General features: G+C 38.4%; 2 protein-coding genes across 4 annotated transcripts; one reads left to right on the forward strand and one right to left on the reverse strand.

Annotated features, from left to right (window-relative positions):
• Nucleotides 1-1,483: 1,483 nt before the first annotated feature.
• On the reverse strand, nt 1,484-6,988 carry LOC130412195 (molybdopterin synthase catalytic subunit). 3 transcript variants are annotated; one of them, XM_056737368.1, is made up of 6 exons: nt 6,764-6,778; nt 6,457-6,578; nt 4,814-4,927; nt 4,563-4,716; nt 4,346-4,469; nt 1,484-1,679 (listed from the first exon to the last, which is right to left on the reverse strand). In XM_056737368.1, the coding sequence occupies exons 3-6, from the start codon at nt 4,923-4,925 to the stop codon at nt 1,593-1,595; spliced, it is 477 nt and encodes a 158-aa protein (XP_056593346.1). In that variant the 5' UTR covers nt 4,926-4,927; nt 6,457-6,578; nt 6,764-6,778; the 3' UTR covers nt 1,484-1,592. The 3 variants fall into 3 exon arrangements, with proteins under 3 accessions (XP_056593346.1, XP_056593347.1, XP_056593348.1); XM_056737369.1 differs by lacking the exons at nt 6,457-6,578; nt 6,764-6,778 and adding an exon at nt 5,007-5,145; XM_056737370.1 differs by lacking the exons at nt 1,484-1,679; nt 4,346-4,469; nt 4,563-4,716 and adding an exon at nt 5,007-5,146 and having other exon boundaries at nt 4,811-4,927; nt 6,764-6,988.
• Nucleotides 6,989-8,574: 1,586 nt separating this feature from the next.
• fstb (follistatin b) lies at nt 8,575-13,171 on the forward strand. The gene is made up of 5 exons (XM_056737457.1): nt 8,575-8,824; nt 9,441-9,632; nt 9,967-10,185; nt 10,288-10,512; nt 10,810-13,171. The coding sequence occupies exons 1-5, from the start codon at nt 8,740-8,742 to the stop codon at nt 11,046-11,048; spliced, it is 960 nt and encodes a 319-aa protein (XP_056593435.1). The 5' UTR covers nt 8,575-8,739; the 3' UTR covers nt 11,049-13,171.
• The last annotated feature ends 4,990 nt before the right edge of the window (nt 13,172-18,161 follow it).

Here is an 18,161-nt window from a genome sequence, read left to right on the forward strand (position 1 = left end):
TTGAATCACGTTTATCTTATATGTGCTTGAACGGTGTATCTTTCACATTGGACCTGACACCGCCTGTCTACTGTATTATGATGTTCACATGTAACTGGAGCGGATACTGTTTGCTAAATCCTATTTCAGGTGTAGGTCAACACTGACTTTTAGTTATTGTAAATAATAACCAGAGGCATTGAGACGGTCAGCGGTGTCATATGCTGGCATATGAGGAGTTCAAACTGACCACGCTAGTATATCAACCCACTTGATCATTTATTTTAGATATCGAATAGATGATCAAATGTGTCAAACGCACATGAACTCTGTTGATTGTCACGAGGAACAAAACAATACCCTATGAGACAGCCAGCTGCTTCAACAAACTAATCTGTCAATTATCTCTCAAAAGCATAAACACCATCATCGCAATTACAAATCATTTCAATAAAACCAGGTTATGTGCAAGTTACGGTAGTGGAGTCCGAGTGTGCGGATGCTTTAAGGTGGAACAGAAAAAATAGGTCCAGTGGATCTAGTGGAGCCAGTAGACTCTTTCGGGGGATAATGTCAGCAGCTTTTTTTTACAAAACGATATTAATATTCTTTTTTAATTACTGCGAAGACATAAATACAACAATATTTGAGTTGCAATGCAATTAAATCTAGTGCTGTGCCACATTAAATTTTTTAGACGACGCCGCTTCAGCAATTTTTCCAGATTTAATAATATTTTTTGAATGACATAAAAGGTTATATGTACACATTTGTTTATATTTAACACATATATAATAAACAAAGCTTACAGTGAAATAATAAATAACTTCTAAAATCTCGAGAGAATTGGCGAGATTTGTGTTCACTGTCAGGACTCTGTTGGTATGTGGTGTGCTTTCTTTGTCACATCAAGGCACACCGCACATTATAGGAGCAAAATGATTCAATCTTGGATTGAACCGTTTAAAACTCTTATAAGATTTAAAAAAATCTTTCTGTGTGGCCCCAGCATAAGACATTCATAACCAGAGAGTGTAAAGAGTGTGGCGCGACAGCCATATGGTGATTCTGGGGCGGAGCTATCTGTTTGTTTGACCAATGGCAGACAAGCGGAGTGTTCTGTGAACGTGTCTGTCACTGCACTAATGAGAGGAAATGTGATGGGGTCTGTTGTACAGATGTTGTATTGTGTACCGGCGCCCACTCCATACTCGCACAAATTCTAAGTACTGAAAAGAACGTAAACTGAACATTCTCGGTTAACTGCAGTTTTTAAAAACGTAACGTTATTTATGAGACGTGAAGTCACAATTCACAGGATTGAATGTGAAATGCTGTACTACTGATGGGTGAATTATAAATGAATACACTATGGCACATGAATTCTACTGATGGTGTGATGCGTGTTGGGAATCTTGTTATTGTTCACGTTTACATGTTGTATTTGCACTGGTATCTCTTTAGTACTTGTCATTCTTTAGAAGAAAAGTCAACTCTATTCTTTTCATCAAAACATTTATTTTTGGTTAATGAAACGTTACAAGAACTTTGAGATGTGTATTTTTTCAATAAAAACGTCTTGATGCTAAATGAGATGCACTGTAACTCATCTGCTAGTTAACTTTTGGGATCAATCCACCATCTGCCCACAAACACTCCTTGTTCTCTTTCCAGCGAGGCTCCCCAGACTCATATATTTCCTGAAAGAAAGAAATAATTACAAACACGTTCCAAGCCATTTTATAACGTTATTTACTAAGAGAAATTATTACACTTGACTGATAATAACTAGCATGCTACGATACATACAGTCAGGTCAATAAATATTGTATTCTATACACCACCACAATGGATTTCAAATGAAACGAACAAGATGTGCTTTAACTGCAGACTGTCAGCTTTAATTTGAGGGTCCAAATCAGGTGAATAGTGTAGGAACTACAACAGTTTGCATATGTGCCTCCCACTTGTTAAGGGACCAAAAGTAATGGGACAGAATAATAATCATAAATCAAACTTTCACTTTTTAATACTTGGTTGCAAATCCTTTGCAGTCAATTACAGTCTTGAAAGCATAGACATCACCAGACGCTGGGTTACATCCCTGGTGATGCTCTGCCAGGCCTCTACTGCAACCGTCTTCAGTTCCTGCTTGTTCTTGGGGCATTTTCCCTTCAGTTTTTTCTTCAGCAAGTGAAATGCATGCTCAATCAGATTCAGGTCAGGTGATTGACTTGGCCATTGCATAACAGTCCACTTCTTTCCCTTCAGAAACTCTTTGGTTGCTTTGCAGTATGCTTTGGGTCATTGTCCATCTGCACTGTGAAGCGCCGTCCAATGAGTTCTGAAGCATTTGGCTGAATATGAGCAGATAATATTGCCCGAAACACTTCAGAATTCATCCTGCAGCTTTTGTCAGCAGTAACATCATCAATAAATACAAGAGAACCAGTTCCATAGGCAGCCATACATGCCCACGCCATGACACTACCACCACCATGCTTCACTGATGAGGTGGTATGCTTAGGATCATGAGCAGTTCCTTTCCTTCTCCATACTCTTCTCTTCCCATCACTCTGGTAGAAGTTGATCTTGGTCTCATCTGTCCATAGGATGTTGTTCCAGAACTGTGAAGGCTTTTTTAGATGTCGTTTGGCAAACTCTATTCTGTCCTTCCTGTTTTTGAGGCTCACCAATGGTTTACATCTTGTGGTGAACCCTCTGTATTCACTCTGGTGAAGTCTTCTCTTGATTGTTGACTTTGACACACATACACTTACCTCCTGGAGAGTGTTCTTGATCTGGCCAACTGTTGTGAAGGGTGTTTTCTTTACCAGGGAAAGAATTCTTCGGTCATCCACCACAGTTGTTTTCCGTGGTTTTTCTGTTTTTTTGGTGTTGTTGAGCTCACCGGTGCGTTCCTTCTTTTTAGGAATGTTTCAAACAGTTGTTTTGGCCACGCCTACTGTTTTATCTGCTCATTGTAACTGGGATAGTGAGGGAATAACACACGCCTGGCCATGGAACTGCTGAGAAGCCAATTGTCCCATTACTTTTGGTCCCTTAACAAGTGGGAGGCACATATGCAAACTGTTGTAATTCCTACACCGTTCACCTGATTTGGATGTAAATACCCTCAAATTAAAGCTGACAGTCTGCAGTTAAAGCACATCTTGTTCGTTTCCAAAAATGTTAGAATTGTGTCGATGTCCCAATATTTATCGACCTGACTGTATATATACTTTTATTTATAGCATTATGTTGGACACTTTCCATGAATAGAGAAATGTTAGGTTCAGGGTAAAATACTTTAATATGTTAGATAGACTATTATGTGCCGTCAGATTTACCTTATGTAACATGAAAAGTACAGTAGCTAATTTTGAACACATCAAGTTCTCAAACTGATGTTAAGTGTAATGTCAAGTTAAGCCCTCAACCCTGAAAAAAATACACTGAAAAGTGATTACACTTATTAAATTCATGGGATATATAACTTCAATAAACAGTACAAATAAACAATAAACGGTGTTTAAGTGCATCACCAAATTTTGAGAAATGGAACATTATGGTAGTATTCAGTATTCTCTACATTATTAGTAAACAAGGTTATGTGAAGATATGAGAGATGTTTACTGAAATCAAATAAGATGTTGCACTGATTATTATTTATAAACTAAACTAGTAAATAAAATAACGAAACAAAATTAACAAATAAAAACAAATTCAATTTATATAGCAGCATGAAAAATAATAATATGACAAAAAGTGGCTTACTTAAAGTAAGTCTCACATAAAACAAAGTAAAATAATTAAAATTCATTCCAAATATTAATAAAACTACATTTAAACTGAAAACAGAACTTTAATAAATGTTATTTATTTTTATTTATATAATTTATTTATGATATTTATATTTATGTATTTAGTTAATAGGTTAAGTGTTTTTGCTCACCAATTAAATAAAACAAATACATTTAAAGGAAGTTTACCCAAAAATAACATTTCTGTCATCATTTACTCAACCTGAAGGTGTTCCGAAGCTATAGAAGATATTTGGAAGAATGTGGAAACCAATCAGTTCTGGGGCACCATAGACTACCATAGTAGTTTGTCTTCCGTAGAAGTCAATAGTGCCCCTGAACTGATTGGTTACAAACATTCTTCCAAATATCTTTCTTTCTGTTCTGCACAATAAGAAAACGTATATTGCTTTGGAACAACTTCTGGAGGAGTAAAAGTTGACAGAATTGTGATTTTTGGGTGAACTATTCCTTTAAGCTTTGTTTCATAGTTTATCGCATAGTGTCACAGGGCTATACAGAAACAACAAGTGCTCTGCAGTCAGAATGACATGTTTTCACACCTTTTTCCAGATTGGCACAGTTGCTTTGAGTGTGTCGATGCAAAACTTCACCGCCTCCAGTGAATCACTTCTGTGTGGCGATGAGATCCCAATTATAACACTTGCTTCTGTTACTGGCACCACACTGTGGACACGAGACACAAAACATACAGTTCTCAGTACGTAATGACATTCGGCGAATTAACATGCTCATTATCGGAACAGATTTCAGACGCACCCCAGTCTGTGTTGTATATTGATGTGTCTGACACTCGGCCATTTTGTCCTGATGTCACTGCAGATTCTCGAAAGTTCCAACTCTGCCATTGGAACGTACGCTTCATATTCCAGGCGTACTACTTTCATGCCCTCGAAGTGATCTCTTGTAGTACCTTAAATAGAATTTAGCTATAAAACGACGTATGCATTTGTAATAAAGGCAGTTGTAAAGAGAGGCAAAGCTCAAATTAATATACAAAACAGACATACCAATAAAAAGAGATATAGCTCCACAGGAAGCACAAGTTACAGATTCAGATACAGCATCAGCAGAAAGCTTATCAGTAGTGAGTGAAATGGCATCTCGACCATTTAAAGCCATACCTGTATACATAAAAATCACATCAGACACAATGACAAACAGACATATCCAGACGGACAGATAAAAATATTGGATGCACACCTTTGCAATTTCACTACCCTCCACTGAGGGGCGGTATAACAGCCACCTCGTCTCCCTCTCTGAGGGTCAAGGGCTGCTCACTCAAAGGCACGTACTCCTGACGCACAGCCAGCACCACCTGATCCCGTATAACAGTGAGTCTGACAAACACAAGCGGCTCAGTTTTAACATTTTGTGAAGAATGTGATTGATGCCTCCGACGCGTTGCTATGTGGTTGCTAGGAGGTTTGGGTGGTTGCAGTAAAACAAATGTAAAAGAGCCCAGTGTCTCAATGAGTTGTAAATATCTATATCCATTGCTCGAATTGAACCAAGTCTAATTGGGGGTCCCCCTCACAAGACTTTTTTCTGGGGGGGGTTAGTCTCGCAATATACAATTTATACAAAATACACAATATATTTGATTATAATATGCATAACTATATACTATTATATTAAAAACAGGCTTACATAGAAGAACAGGCTTCTTTCAGTGTCCTGCACTTAGCGGTCTTTAGACGTGGGGCGGGGCGTTTTAAATTTAAAGAGACATGACAACTAGCCCATAAACAAACTTAATATAAATTTTTGTAAATAATGAATTCACAAAATTGACCATATATATTGCATGAATTTAATCACATTGTCATTATAATTTTTCTCAAATACAAATATCTGAGAGACCCCAAAGTCTATTTTTTACTTCTTATGGGGGTCCCGGACCCCCCCAGCCCCCCTTCAATTCGAGCACTGTCTATATCCATTTATCTTAAAGTAGTTGAAAACCTAAAAAGTAATAAAGTAATAGCACACATCTCCCCCCATGACAAGCACCAATAATTCCAATATAATCATGTCACACCCCATTATTGTTATTTACGACAAAGCTATGTTTTATAAAAACTGAAAGAAGTACACTTTTGGTCAACGGAAAGACAACACAGACATGAATTATGCAACATGCATAAAGGAAATAAATAATTGTGTCCTGTGATGTGAGAGCAAACATTTAGAATGAAGATAAACCTAGCTTAACCTATTTTATATAATATATTATATTATATATTATTAAATGTCTGTTTTCTTGATTTTTGCTGTCACGCCATAGGAAAACAAGCACCTTAGTAACTAATCATGCAAAACAATGTGTGAAAATGTTTGTATTATATTAATTTTCCTTAAATTCTGCAATGTGTTTTCTGAAACAATGCACAGTTGTGAGAACCACTAAATAAATACATTAAAGTTAAATAAAGCTATGAAATGTCTGCTTTTTTTATCCATGTGGACACGAGGAATTTGATCAATGGACACAGAATTATTTGTGTATAGTCATATTCACTGTTGACAAAGTTTGACATGTGTTCAAATTCATGTATGTTTGGTCAAAAGTATACACAGATGAAGAAACTCAAATGTTATATTTTAACTTCAGAGATGATCCTAATGCAGATCAAATGGACTTGTGTACCTTGGATGTTTCTCCTCTAAATGCTGCCAAAGTTGTGCAGATGTAACGTTTGACGACACAGTGATAATCTCCGATTTAAGGCCCGTTAATTCGGCACTTTTTGCGAAGTAGAGAACAGACACCTGACAACGACACCAATGTAAACATACAACGTTAAAGTTAAATGTGCAGTTTGAAACTAACTCGATCAAGTCGATTTTATCTAATGTCAATAAACATGACTTGATTGCGTCATGTACGCTTTCGACTTACGTTCTGCACGTAGATAACCATAAAAGTATTTGTGTGAACGCTTTAAAAGGCTTACCTCGGTATTCATGTATGTATTTTTGATACGGACGCATGTAGACTTGATACAGTTGCAGCGCGTGTCTTTCTCAGAGCAGAAGTCCGATTGGTTCTGCTCGAGTCAGCTGACCAGGAAGCACGAGGATCACGCCGAGGCTTTTAAACTTTGCGACTTTGACAGTCAATAAATTCGTGTTTTTTTTTGTTTTGTTTTTTCTGTAGAATGTAAAGTTTCGTTAGAAAATCTGCGCCATTTAAATCCAGTTATTTTATTTGTCATCCGATTCCACCAGCAGATGTCTCCAAATTCACGTCAAGCCATAGACTAGTTAGTGATGATTATGCAAATATTAAAACACTAAATAGGTTGTGTAGATTAAACACGTGCTTTTTAGATGCCCCTGTAAACAAGTATACACATTGTATAGTTTAGTTAAAAGCAGCCATTGTACATAATAATGCACGTGTTATCTTTATTTAACAGCCGATGGGTGTTTTTGTGGAGCTGGACAATTCTGTGTGGTATTCAATCAACCCTGTGACATCTGCAACCACAGACCACAGCTGTGCAACGTATGTCCCGGTTGTTCACAACTCTTTGTTATTAACAACGTGTGGAGGGAGCAAGTGGGAGTCCCGGGCTGAGTGCACTTCTCCCAATATTCCGATAGAGGGACATTTCCACCTGAGACTTTCAGGATTACGTGATTTGTCCCATATGACTGCGCTTTAGTCCTAGTGGTAGTTTCTCCATTGTATCTAACACTAGTTTGGCTTTGGTGACAAAAACAACGCTTCTGCTAAAACCGATGATGCTTTACACTCTAGTGCGCAGCAGCTCTAGTGCGTCACGTCGCGTCGCGTCGCTCACAGTGTAGACGGGCTGTAACGCAACACCCCGATAGCTTCCTTTGAAGGCGAATTGTTGTGCTATATATACACAGGTTTGACCCCGGGGACGAGCAAACAACTGTCCCGACTACTATTAGACCCAACGTGTCCTTGAGTTTATTATTGCCCCTCAAAATTCACTATAATGGGCCACTTTAACAGATTATCGCTTTTCTTCTGCACCCAACTCAACTGCATGACGAAGTTGCATTCTCACAAGTGCACATATTATTCTCGTCTTGTTTGTTGTAAACAATAAGTGTTTAAACATCTTGCCAGTATTAGTTTTTTGTGTTTTGTTGTTTTTAGAAATAGGCCAGTGCCAAATAGCCTATTTGTAATCTCAGAGCACCTGAGCATTAATGCTTTTAGTTAAAATACTTTTAGGTTCAATAATAAATCATGTCAGGACATATGAAGAGTTTGGTTCCGAAATGAGATATCCCCGTTTTTAAACATGTTCAAAATCATGTTTTTTATTATGTTATCGTGTTTTATTGTTTTTGATTGTGTCAGTTAGCTGTATATTTTTTTCAGTTATAATGTCGTACATCAAAATAACCAACTGCAGTTTGATTGATATTAATTGGAATGCACAATAAAAAACATGATTTTTTATTTTTCTTTATAACGGAGTTATCTAATTTTGGAACCAAATTCTAAGTATAATTTTCATTCTGTCGTCAATTTCACAAAATTCCCTAAACTTCAAAGCATGTTAAAATATGGCACTAACAGCTATCACATAACAAATTATTTTGCAACTATCAAAAACATAATTTCGAGGCATCAAACCAGATTTCCAAATAAATTATCCAAGCCTACAAAACCCACACACCCAAATCCTGCTCTTAATGAGGAGAGAAAGTTTCTACACGTCCAAATGTCACCTGATAAATGTCGGTGGGCAAACTATTACAATGCCCCCCCCCACTGTGAACTATGAAGACCGCCCACCACAGGCATCCAACTAGAGACCCCATATAGATTTAAAAAGCGAGACTGAATCCGTGTGTATGACAGTCACTGAGTGCAAAGCATCGGCGCAACATCTGTCAGCCTGTTTTCCGTCTCTCCAACGCGCGTCTCCACTTCATACTGAGGATGCTACAGTTCCCGCAGCTCCGCCAAGGCGGGATCGCGCTTCTCATATGGTTCGCGCACTTCATGGAACAGCAGAAAGTTCAAGGTAAAGTGAAATTTATCCTCTGCGAAGGCTGAATGGGAAATATGAAGTGATGCTTAAGCCGTTCGTGCATTGATCTGGACTTTAACGGCGTCATTAAGGAGCGCGCACTGGCACCCTTCGTGCGTAAAGCGAATAAATTGTTTTTACGAATGATGCTTTTAGCCTTGAAATGTTAACCACTCTAACCAAGCCGCCTCTCTGTCACTAAAGACTTGTCTTAAAGTGATGATGTAAATAATTATTAAGATTATTTGTTAATAAGGGAAAGTTTATGCAATAAGTGCAGCGTTAACATTCTGTCTCGGAGAATTAGCAACAGTCTTTTCAAGGCATCAAAAATGCCTTCACAACCAGTTTTGTAAAGAGATTGAGTGATTTCAGATGGCAGAAGAGTCTAGAAGGCTAAAAACTGCAATCCAAGTAACTTTGCAAAGTACCCTACACCCTATTCCACATTGTTTGTTTAATATTTAACCAAGAACTGTCATAACCAATAGCAAGTGGTTAAGCTTGCCACCAATTGGCTTTAATTGGTCTCATTCTCTTGTATTGGTGCTTTAAATGAGCACAACAGTTCTCTGTATGTGTCAAGTGGTAACAGATCAAATCTTTCCAGCCGGCAACTGCTGGCTTCAGCAGGGCAAGAACGGAAGATGCCAGGTTCTGTACATGTCCGGGATGAGCAGAGAGGACTGCTGCAGGAGCGGTCGACTGGGGACGTCGTGGACAGAGGAAGATGTGCCCAACAACACCCTGTTCAGATGGCTGATCTTCAATGGCGGCGCACCCAACTGTATACCTTGCAAAGGTACCACGTAAGATTAAAACCAGAGAGAAGCTATGCGGTTTTCATCGTTTAAGCAGCTGGCGATGCTCATCTGTAAAATGTTAAACTGAAGCTGAAGGAATGTGATTGGTGGCCTGTGAAGATTTCAGACAGGAAAGATTAAGCAGATTGAGTATGGAATGCGACGGCATGAAAAAATACAGTGCATCTCTGCAACTTGTTAAGTGACTTACCGTGCCGTACCATCTGCTGGAAATAAACGTAACATTAGTCATGTTTGATTGATTCTGTTCAAAACATAACAAAGGCATAAATTGCTCATTTGATTATGTGCTTGTGTGTATTGATTCGACAGAGACTTGCGATAATGTGGACTGTGGTCCCGGAAAGAAGTGCAAAATGAACAAGAGGAATAAACCGCGGTGTGTGTGCGCCCCAGACTGCTCCAACCTCACCTTGAAGGGGCCGGTGTGTGGCTCGGATGGGAAAACGTACAGGACCGAATGTGCCCTCCTCAGGGCCAAGTGCAAGAAACATCCCGACCTGACCGTACAGTACCAAGGAAAATGCAAAAGTAGGTCGTCAAACCTTTTCACTCCTTTCGCTGATGTCACCTAGGACGTAGGTCACTGTCCACCTCATCTCTTGATTAATGTCAGCTGTATTACGTACACAGAGTCGTGCAATGACGTCCGCTGTCCTGGAAGTTCGACGTGCGTACTGGACCAGACCAACAACGCCTACTGTGTAACCTGCAACCGGCTTTGCCCCGAAGTGATCTCGCCCGAGCAGTACCTGTGCGGGAACGATGGGATCGTGTACGCCAGTGCCTGCCATCTCAGGAGAGCCACTTGCATCCTGGGAAGGTCCATCGGAGTGGCGTATGAGGGGAAATGCATAGGTGAGAATCGGACTGAATCTCGTGCTTGCACAATACTCTCCTAAACATGTGGTTCCCATTACTGTTTTCTGTTGCAATAACACATTCATGTTTCACATGGTTAGCTCTGACCGTTGCAGCTTTCTGTTATTTAATACCTCTTGAAACCAAATCGAGTTGAAGAGCGAAATAGGACTGCAGTTAACGTTTCTTTCGTGAAAACAATGCAGCCAAACGGGGATCAAGAAAGCTGTGGTTATACTGTAAATTCATACATTATATTTTTGTGTTCAACTTGTTGTAATCCAACGTCCGCAGATGCCAGATCGTGCGAAGACATCGATTGCCGGGAGGGACGAAAGTGCTTGTGGGAGAAGACGACGGGACGAGGACGCTGCTCGGTGTGCGACGAATCGTGTCCCGAGAGTCGCCCGGGCGACAGCGTTTGCGCCGGCGACAACGTCACTTACCAGAGCGAGTGCGTTATGAGGCAGGCCGCATGCTCGTTGGGTCTCGTCCTAGAAGTCAAACACTCGGGCTCGTGCAACTGTAAGTAGGATGCTTAATCCGGCCACAAAATCCACCCTTCCCAACCGTGATCTCCTTCATTTCTCCTCTATCAAAAACCACACTCCCTTCCATACGAGGCGGCACGTTGTCGGAGAGCTGGTGCTGCATGTGGCTTTGCATGGGCTTCCTCGACTGCAACTCATTCAAGAAGCGTGTTTCAACTCAGTGGCACAGAACGTTTTCTGGAGACTTTCAAAAGCAGATGTTCAGAGACTCGGTTTTAACTCAGAATCCCTGGAAGGATTGCGATTCAGGAATGCGAGACGGCTCTGAACGTTCTGCTCTTCCGCATTGGTAACACTGTCTATGCATCAGAGGCGGAAACGTCTAGACTGACGGAATTGACAAATCGTGTGGAAAGGGACATGGGGACATAAACTCGGTTGTCGTTGTCTGTGCCTCTCAAATGCTCAGTGATCATCGCGTGATGGAGCTAAAAGACTGAACCTGGTCCCATCATAGTGCTGCAATACAGAGGACAGAAATGAAATGCCACTAATATTTAAAATGGGGGCAGACGTGTTCCTGTTGTGAATTCTTCATCTTTTTAATATATAAATATGTTTCTGTTAAATATTTTGAAGTATTTGAAACAAACGGAAAGTGTGTTGTGTGTTTTATATGGTTGGTGAAAGTATGCCCTCATAAAGTCTAATGTAGTGGCAAATGTAAGAAATGAATTTCTGAGACTTTGCAACATCGTAGCTAACATGTCAACTTGCCGAGCACTATCGTCTTTGTGTAAAGGGACTCCATTTTTTGCATTTTACGCATACCAATGTGATAATGACATGACCTGTGTTTTGTTCTTGTTTTCTATGTTAAACTATTTCTAATACAAAAATACTATAAAGCCACTTTTCCAAGAGGATTTCTTTGTATGTAAAACGTCTCCAAAGCAGAACTTCATTCTAACCTTGTACTGTTCGCAGAAGGTCTAGCAAATCTCATGCGGAAAAAATGTGAATGTTTTTATGTTTATTATAAACATGTTTATACGGTAAAATGATTAGCTTGACCACGAGCTAATGCCGTAAACTGGAAACATCTTTACCCGGCCCGGCTTTGTGTGTGGTATTGACAAATCATTTCGCATTTCCAAAAGCTCGACACTATTTTGTTTATAAGAAGGGATTAGGTAATGTTTCTTCGCTCGCTTTTGTTTTGTTTTGTAAAGTAGAATAGAGGAGATTGTCTCCGCTAATAGAAGGCAGAGGTAGGGCACCATTCCATAGAGTCCCTTTCTGTCTGTTCAGGCATAAACACCTCAAAACCCCATCCCATCCTCTTAAGATGTGACCTTGCGTGAATTGCCAGGCATCATGCTTTGTGATGCTTTGGGAGAAAGCTTTTCAGAGCCACGCAGGAAGACTCTGTGCCTCCATTTTGTTGTGTTTTACATTAATGCATCAGCCACTGTGTTTCTCTCAATAGCTCTATCTCTGATCGATGAATAGGACACGGAGGAAGATCACATGGATTATAGTCATCTATCTCTGTTATTGACTGGATAAACCACCGGCATGATCTGGACATGAGTCATGTTCATAATGTACATTCTTGTACTCTTTATTTATTTTCCATGGCCACATGGAAGATGCTTATTGTTCCTTGATGTTTATTTATGCAATTTCTCCTTCTTATTTATACCTTCATAGTCTGAATAAATGAGTTGTGTCTCGTCTTTTTTCACATTTTTGAAAGTATTTATTTTCACATGCAATGTTACTCTGTTAAATTTTGTGAAAAAAGACTTTTGTCAACTGAAATATCTGCAGCAAGGGTGCATGTTTTATTTATTTGTAATCTAATGTTCACTAATAAATGTATTTACCACAGCTCTGTTTACAATCACATCTGACATTTGTCAGTAAATTTGTATTTTTTTGCAACATGTATGTTATACAAATGATGAATTTTTTTAAAGACTTAATATACCCTGATGCCGGTTTTTTTTTTGGCCTGTGTTTTATGTAAGCGCTTGACATTTGAAACTTTTTATTCATGTATTATGTAGGATTTCCGAAATCGATCTTTGCATTGTTTATCTTCCATATATTATTTGTCTTCAGTTTAGAGATCCAATAAATGTTATAGTTTTGCATTTGTATGTAAATGTTTAATGTATATAATGATGTCCAAAGATGCGGCATAAAGAGTTAGAATGGAAAGAATGTCTCCTACTCTACTTCAGTTTCTAATGTAACAAAGCAAAACTAAAAATATGTCAAATCTGTATAAATGCAAATGTTTTACATCTATTTGGTCCTCAGATTGAATCCTTAGAAAGTACATCTGTTATTTCTTGCCAGTGGCAGGCAGGTTGAGAACACACACACACACACACACACAAGCAAAAGATGTGTAGAAGCCACCAGAACTGTCTGAGTTGAAGTGAGGAAACTCAATTTGCCAGGAAGTCGTACAGACAGGACTAATTGGTAAGGAAAGCAACAGCACCTCTTTGTTTGGCAGGGCTTCGCTGGATGTTTACTCTTCATTTAAACTCACAGTTATCTGTGTCAGACACGCACTGTCTCTCCCACACTCATTTCTTCTTCAGCGAACATGAAACGGACAACTGAACATTAGAACAGGTTTTTACAAACAGACCCTCCATTGTTTAATTTGGCTTTAAATTGAAGTATCTTGAATCCGTGTTAAAGAAGCCATGAATCCAGTGATCTGAACACAGACGAGAGATAGTACAGTAAAATCTGTGCTGGCATGGATGATCTTCTCTCATTGAATCAGCTGTGGGTACAGGCTGTTTTGTCATAAGGGAATATGGGCACCCGGGCCCTTCTGTTACCCGCTGGGCAGCATCTGTGACAGCTCAGAGACGAGGGATGAAAGTGCATATGTGAAATTATTGCAATAGGGAAGATTGTAATCAAAGATCACCTGTTTTGGAAAAAAATGTGCAGGCAGCCACTATAACAATGTTAAAGAACAGCTGACGTTACACTTGAGAGGAGAAAAACTTGTTTTCTTTTCCCATAGTCATGCTGTAGAAGTAAATTCCCTTGAGCTATTTGTTTTGGGGTTGACATTTAACAATTCACTCTCTCTACTTTCCTGTTGAAAAAACGACAACAGATCCAAACACACTAATAACCAAAACACAATAGAATATTAAATAGATTTAATGGTTATAGTAGGAATTGTATTTGCTTTGATGGAAACTATAACGGTGTCTACTGGTACGTGATGGTTTCTTTTGGAATCCTATCCTATTAGAATAATGCCAATAGTAATTTATTACTGGTTTCAATGGAAAAAGCTAATGGTTTATTTAAATGAAAAAAGTAGTATTTCTAATGGGGCTTATATATATTTTTGTTTCCATCAGGGTTGTTTTCCAGTAAAAACAAATATAGGCTACTTAGAACAAAACTAATTTACAACACTACAAAAATCGACCATGAATTGGCATTTCTAGTACACACTATAACCAGACATTTACTTAAACTGAGTAGTAAAATTATGAAAATAGAAAAAGTAATCAATATGCCAAAGACTACACTTTTATCATTATAAAAAAGGGAATATTTGTTATAAGAGACAATGTTCCTAATTTCCATGTTTTAATATTATTTTTTAATTTATGATCGAAGTTGTGTCATTCTTTGGAGGATCTATTGACAGAAATTCAATATAATATGCATAACTATGTCTTTAGAAGTGTATAAAGACCCTACAAAATGAATGTTTGTTATGTTTTTATTACCTTCTAATGAGCTGTTTCTATCTGTGGATCCCCTTGCATTGAATTCGTCATGTTGTTTCTACAGTAGCCCTTAAAGGACAAACTGCTCTACAGAGCGCGTTTCGCAAATACGTTATCTCCTTCAGCAAAAAAGTAAAAGACTGGACGGCATACGTCAGAGCCGCCATAGTACTAAGAAAGGAGAGAAAGAGGGTTGAAACGAGCCATTGTTTGCAATTCGCAACATCACCACTAGTTGCCGCTAAGGTTCACACAAAGGGTGATCTGAGATTATTTAATGGGATACATAAAAAATACATATATTAGATAAATAATGTCTTACATCAAAGTCATACATTGGAGTAGCCAACATTTTTTCACAAGATTGATGCTGCTTCTAGAGAGCATTTGATTGGACCAAAATTTGTAGCATAAAATGCATCATCAGAATACTTTAAACTCCCTGTGACCCGCAAGTTGTGATCATTTTTATTTCTGTTTTTTGGCATCATTTCCGAGTCAGAAGCATTGAGAGAGAGTCGCGTTAACTCCGTTGACTCCAGCCGTTGCAACTGACAGTTGAAGGGGTGGAGTTAATGGATGCTCCGCCCAGGCTGTCTAACATATGTCATTAAGATGGAGAGTCATTAGGCTACAGGAAGGAAGTGCATTCTCAGATTTTAACGAAAGATTAAATGACCCACATTGATAAACTGGCATGAAAAAATAGCCATCGTAATTTTTTTTTAACTGGGACTTTATAGGTTAATAAAAAAAAGTTTAAACCTTTCTGCAAAAATGATACACAGCACAACTTACTAAAATAACATGTGCAGTGGATTTTCTAGTTTATGAGAGGACACTGTGTGCCTTTTTTGTCCCTCAGGAATACACACGCTGGTTAAAGGACAGTGTTAAATGTTAAGGCACCAAGAGCTCTGTGGCGCAAACAAAACGTTTTGGACCGAACCAGTCTGGAGAGGACTGAGCTCTGTGGGTCATTTCCTGACAGTCCGCTGGAGTCTCTGTAGCAACCAGAGTCAACCGGATCCCCCGCTGGGCCTCTCATAGAAGTTCAATAGAAACGTGCGAGCCAGTCGATGTCTGTGAGACAGCCAGTGGTCAGCTGAGGTTTAACGCCCTCTGTGTCCGCCTGATGCCTGCAGATAGACTGCCAACGTATTGAACATTTCTGCCGCTCAGACAAAACAGCCTCGTCCGACTCTGTCTGTGCACTTTTGGTTGAGGCAAATTGAAGTGTATCTGTTGCTGTTCATGCACGCTTAAAACAGACCTTTATCTTGGTTTATACACTCGGTCTGTTGTTTTAAGTGTTTATAGAGCGTTATTGAAACCAGAGATGCCTCCAACCACTGAGTGATAGCCCGTATGGAAAGTCCGTGCTTATTAAGGTGCCGTCGACTGTTTTTCACGATTGTAAGAAATGTTCTCCATTAGCGGTCGTATAAATTTGTTTTGGATTCTTCAACAAAAGACGGCTAAGCTTCCTCAAAGCTGCGGCAGATCCGAATCAGAGAGGCAACAAAATCCGCCGTTAAAAAGCCGCCAATTAAACTCTGGCACCGGACTTTGAAACAAGATCACAGAGAGCGCGCGCCATAAGAGTCCATCACTGGCCTTCATTGTTAGTCTAAACATCACTAAGAAGAGTTTTTTCTCACTCGCTTTCTAAAGGGAGATGGAGCAAATCCATGCATCAAAAGTGTCCCGATTCACCATGCGCCTCGTTACGATGTAAATGGGGGGGTGGACATTTTGTTCCTATATTTGACCTTTGTGTTCCAAGAACAATGCAAAGTAGCATCTCCAAAGGTTCACTAATGGACGCAGTGCAAGTTGAAGCATTTATTCTTATAATTAGCGATGGGAACATGGAGGAGATGGTATGGCAGCTATACAATGGCTATACAAACATGCATACTTTTCATAAGGACATGGAACACTTCTAAATGAATGGAATGTAGGAGAAGAGGATACAACAGAGGCGTTACCTTTTTAGATACATGTTAGTGTTCATTTCATTTAGAAAATAGTGAGTTTCAAGGGGAAATATACATTGTTAAACTGTAAAAACATATACAATGTAACATTGTAATTTTACGTTTCATTTGACAGAAGTTTTTTTTTTTTTGAAATAAGGTAAAAAAGTTTTAAAGAAAACGACTACAAAAGTTACAACAAAGTATTCTGTAGTATTTTTACAGTATTTTTGCTGTAAAACAGTGTTAACATTTTTATTAATATCGCAGTTTTAACGTTTAGTCAACTTTAACTTGCTAAATAATGCAAATGTATGAAGATGTTTTATTTACTTGATTAAATATGGTCATATTATCATAATAGCATGAAAACATGTCTTTTATCTTTACAAAAAGTTATTTTATAGTATTTTGCTGTAAAACTGGGTTAACATTTTTATTAATATCTCGATGACCGTTTTAACGTTTAGATGCAACAGAGTCGTTAGCTTTTTAGATACATAGTAGTGTTCATTTCACATAGAAAAGAGTGAGTTCAAAGTGAAATATAGACATTGTTACACTGTAAAAATATATACAATGTAGTTTTACGTTTCATTTTACAGAATTTTTGTGTATTTTTGAAATAAGGTAAAAAAGATTTTGTTTAAGAAAATGTAAATGTTTTATTTATCTTGATATAATATGGCCATATTATTATAATACCATGAAAAACATGTCATTTAACTTTACAAAAAATATTTTACAGTATTTTTGCTGTAAACCGTGTTAATATTTGTATTAATACCTCAATGATAGATTTTCATATTATTATACATAATACAGACACCGTTGACTTAAAGGGACAGTTCACATAAAAATGAAAATTCTGTCATCATTTACTCACCCTCAGATTCTTCCAAACCTGTATACATTTTGTTTGTTGTGCAAAACGCAATGGAAGATATTTGTAAGAATGTCAGTAATCAAACAGATCTGATCCACCATTGAATCCCATAGTTTTCCCTAATATGGCAGTAAATGGGGGATGAGATCTGTTACTGGTTACTGACATTCTTCAAAACATATTCCTTTGAGCTCAAGAGAACAAAGACATTAATACAGGTTTGGAACAACCTGAAGGTAAGTGAATGATGGTAGAATTTTCATTTATGGGTGAACTATACTTTTAAGGGAGGCCAAACATCAGTCAAATATCTGTGCAGTTTGTGTTTAATGCACTTTTAGTCTAAGCAACATTGCATCACGCGCGAACCTCAAACAAGGTTGAAAACCAATAAAACATTAATCAAAGACAACTCTTATTACAAATGATCTCTAGTGTCCCTGTTCATAGTACAAGCAACACAACAACAAATCGTCACAATCACATTCATTTCAATGGAGAGGAG

Source organism: Triplophysa dalaica, chromosome 22 (assembly GCF_015846415.1).
Source record: "Triplophysa dalaica isolate WHDGS20190420 chromosome 22, ASM1584641v1, whole genome shotgun sequence".
Taxonomy (NCBI): domain Eukaryota; kingdom Metazoa; phylum Chordata; class Actinopteri; order Cypriniformes; family Nemacheilidae; genus Triplophysa; species Triplophysa dalaica.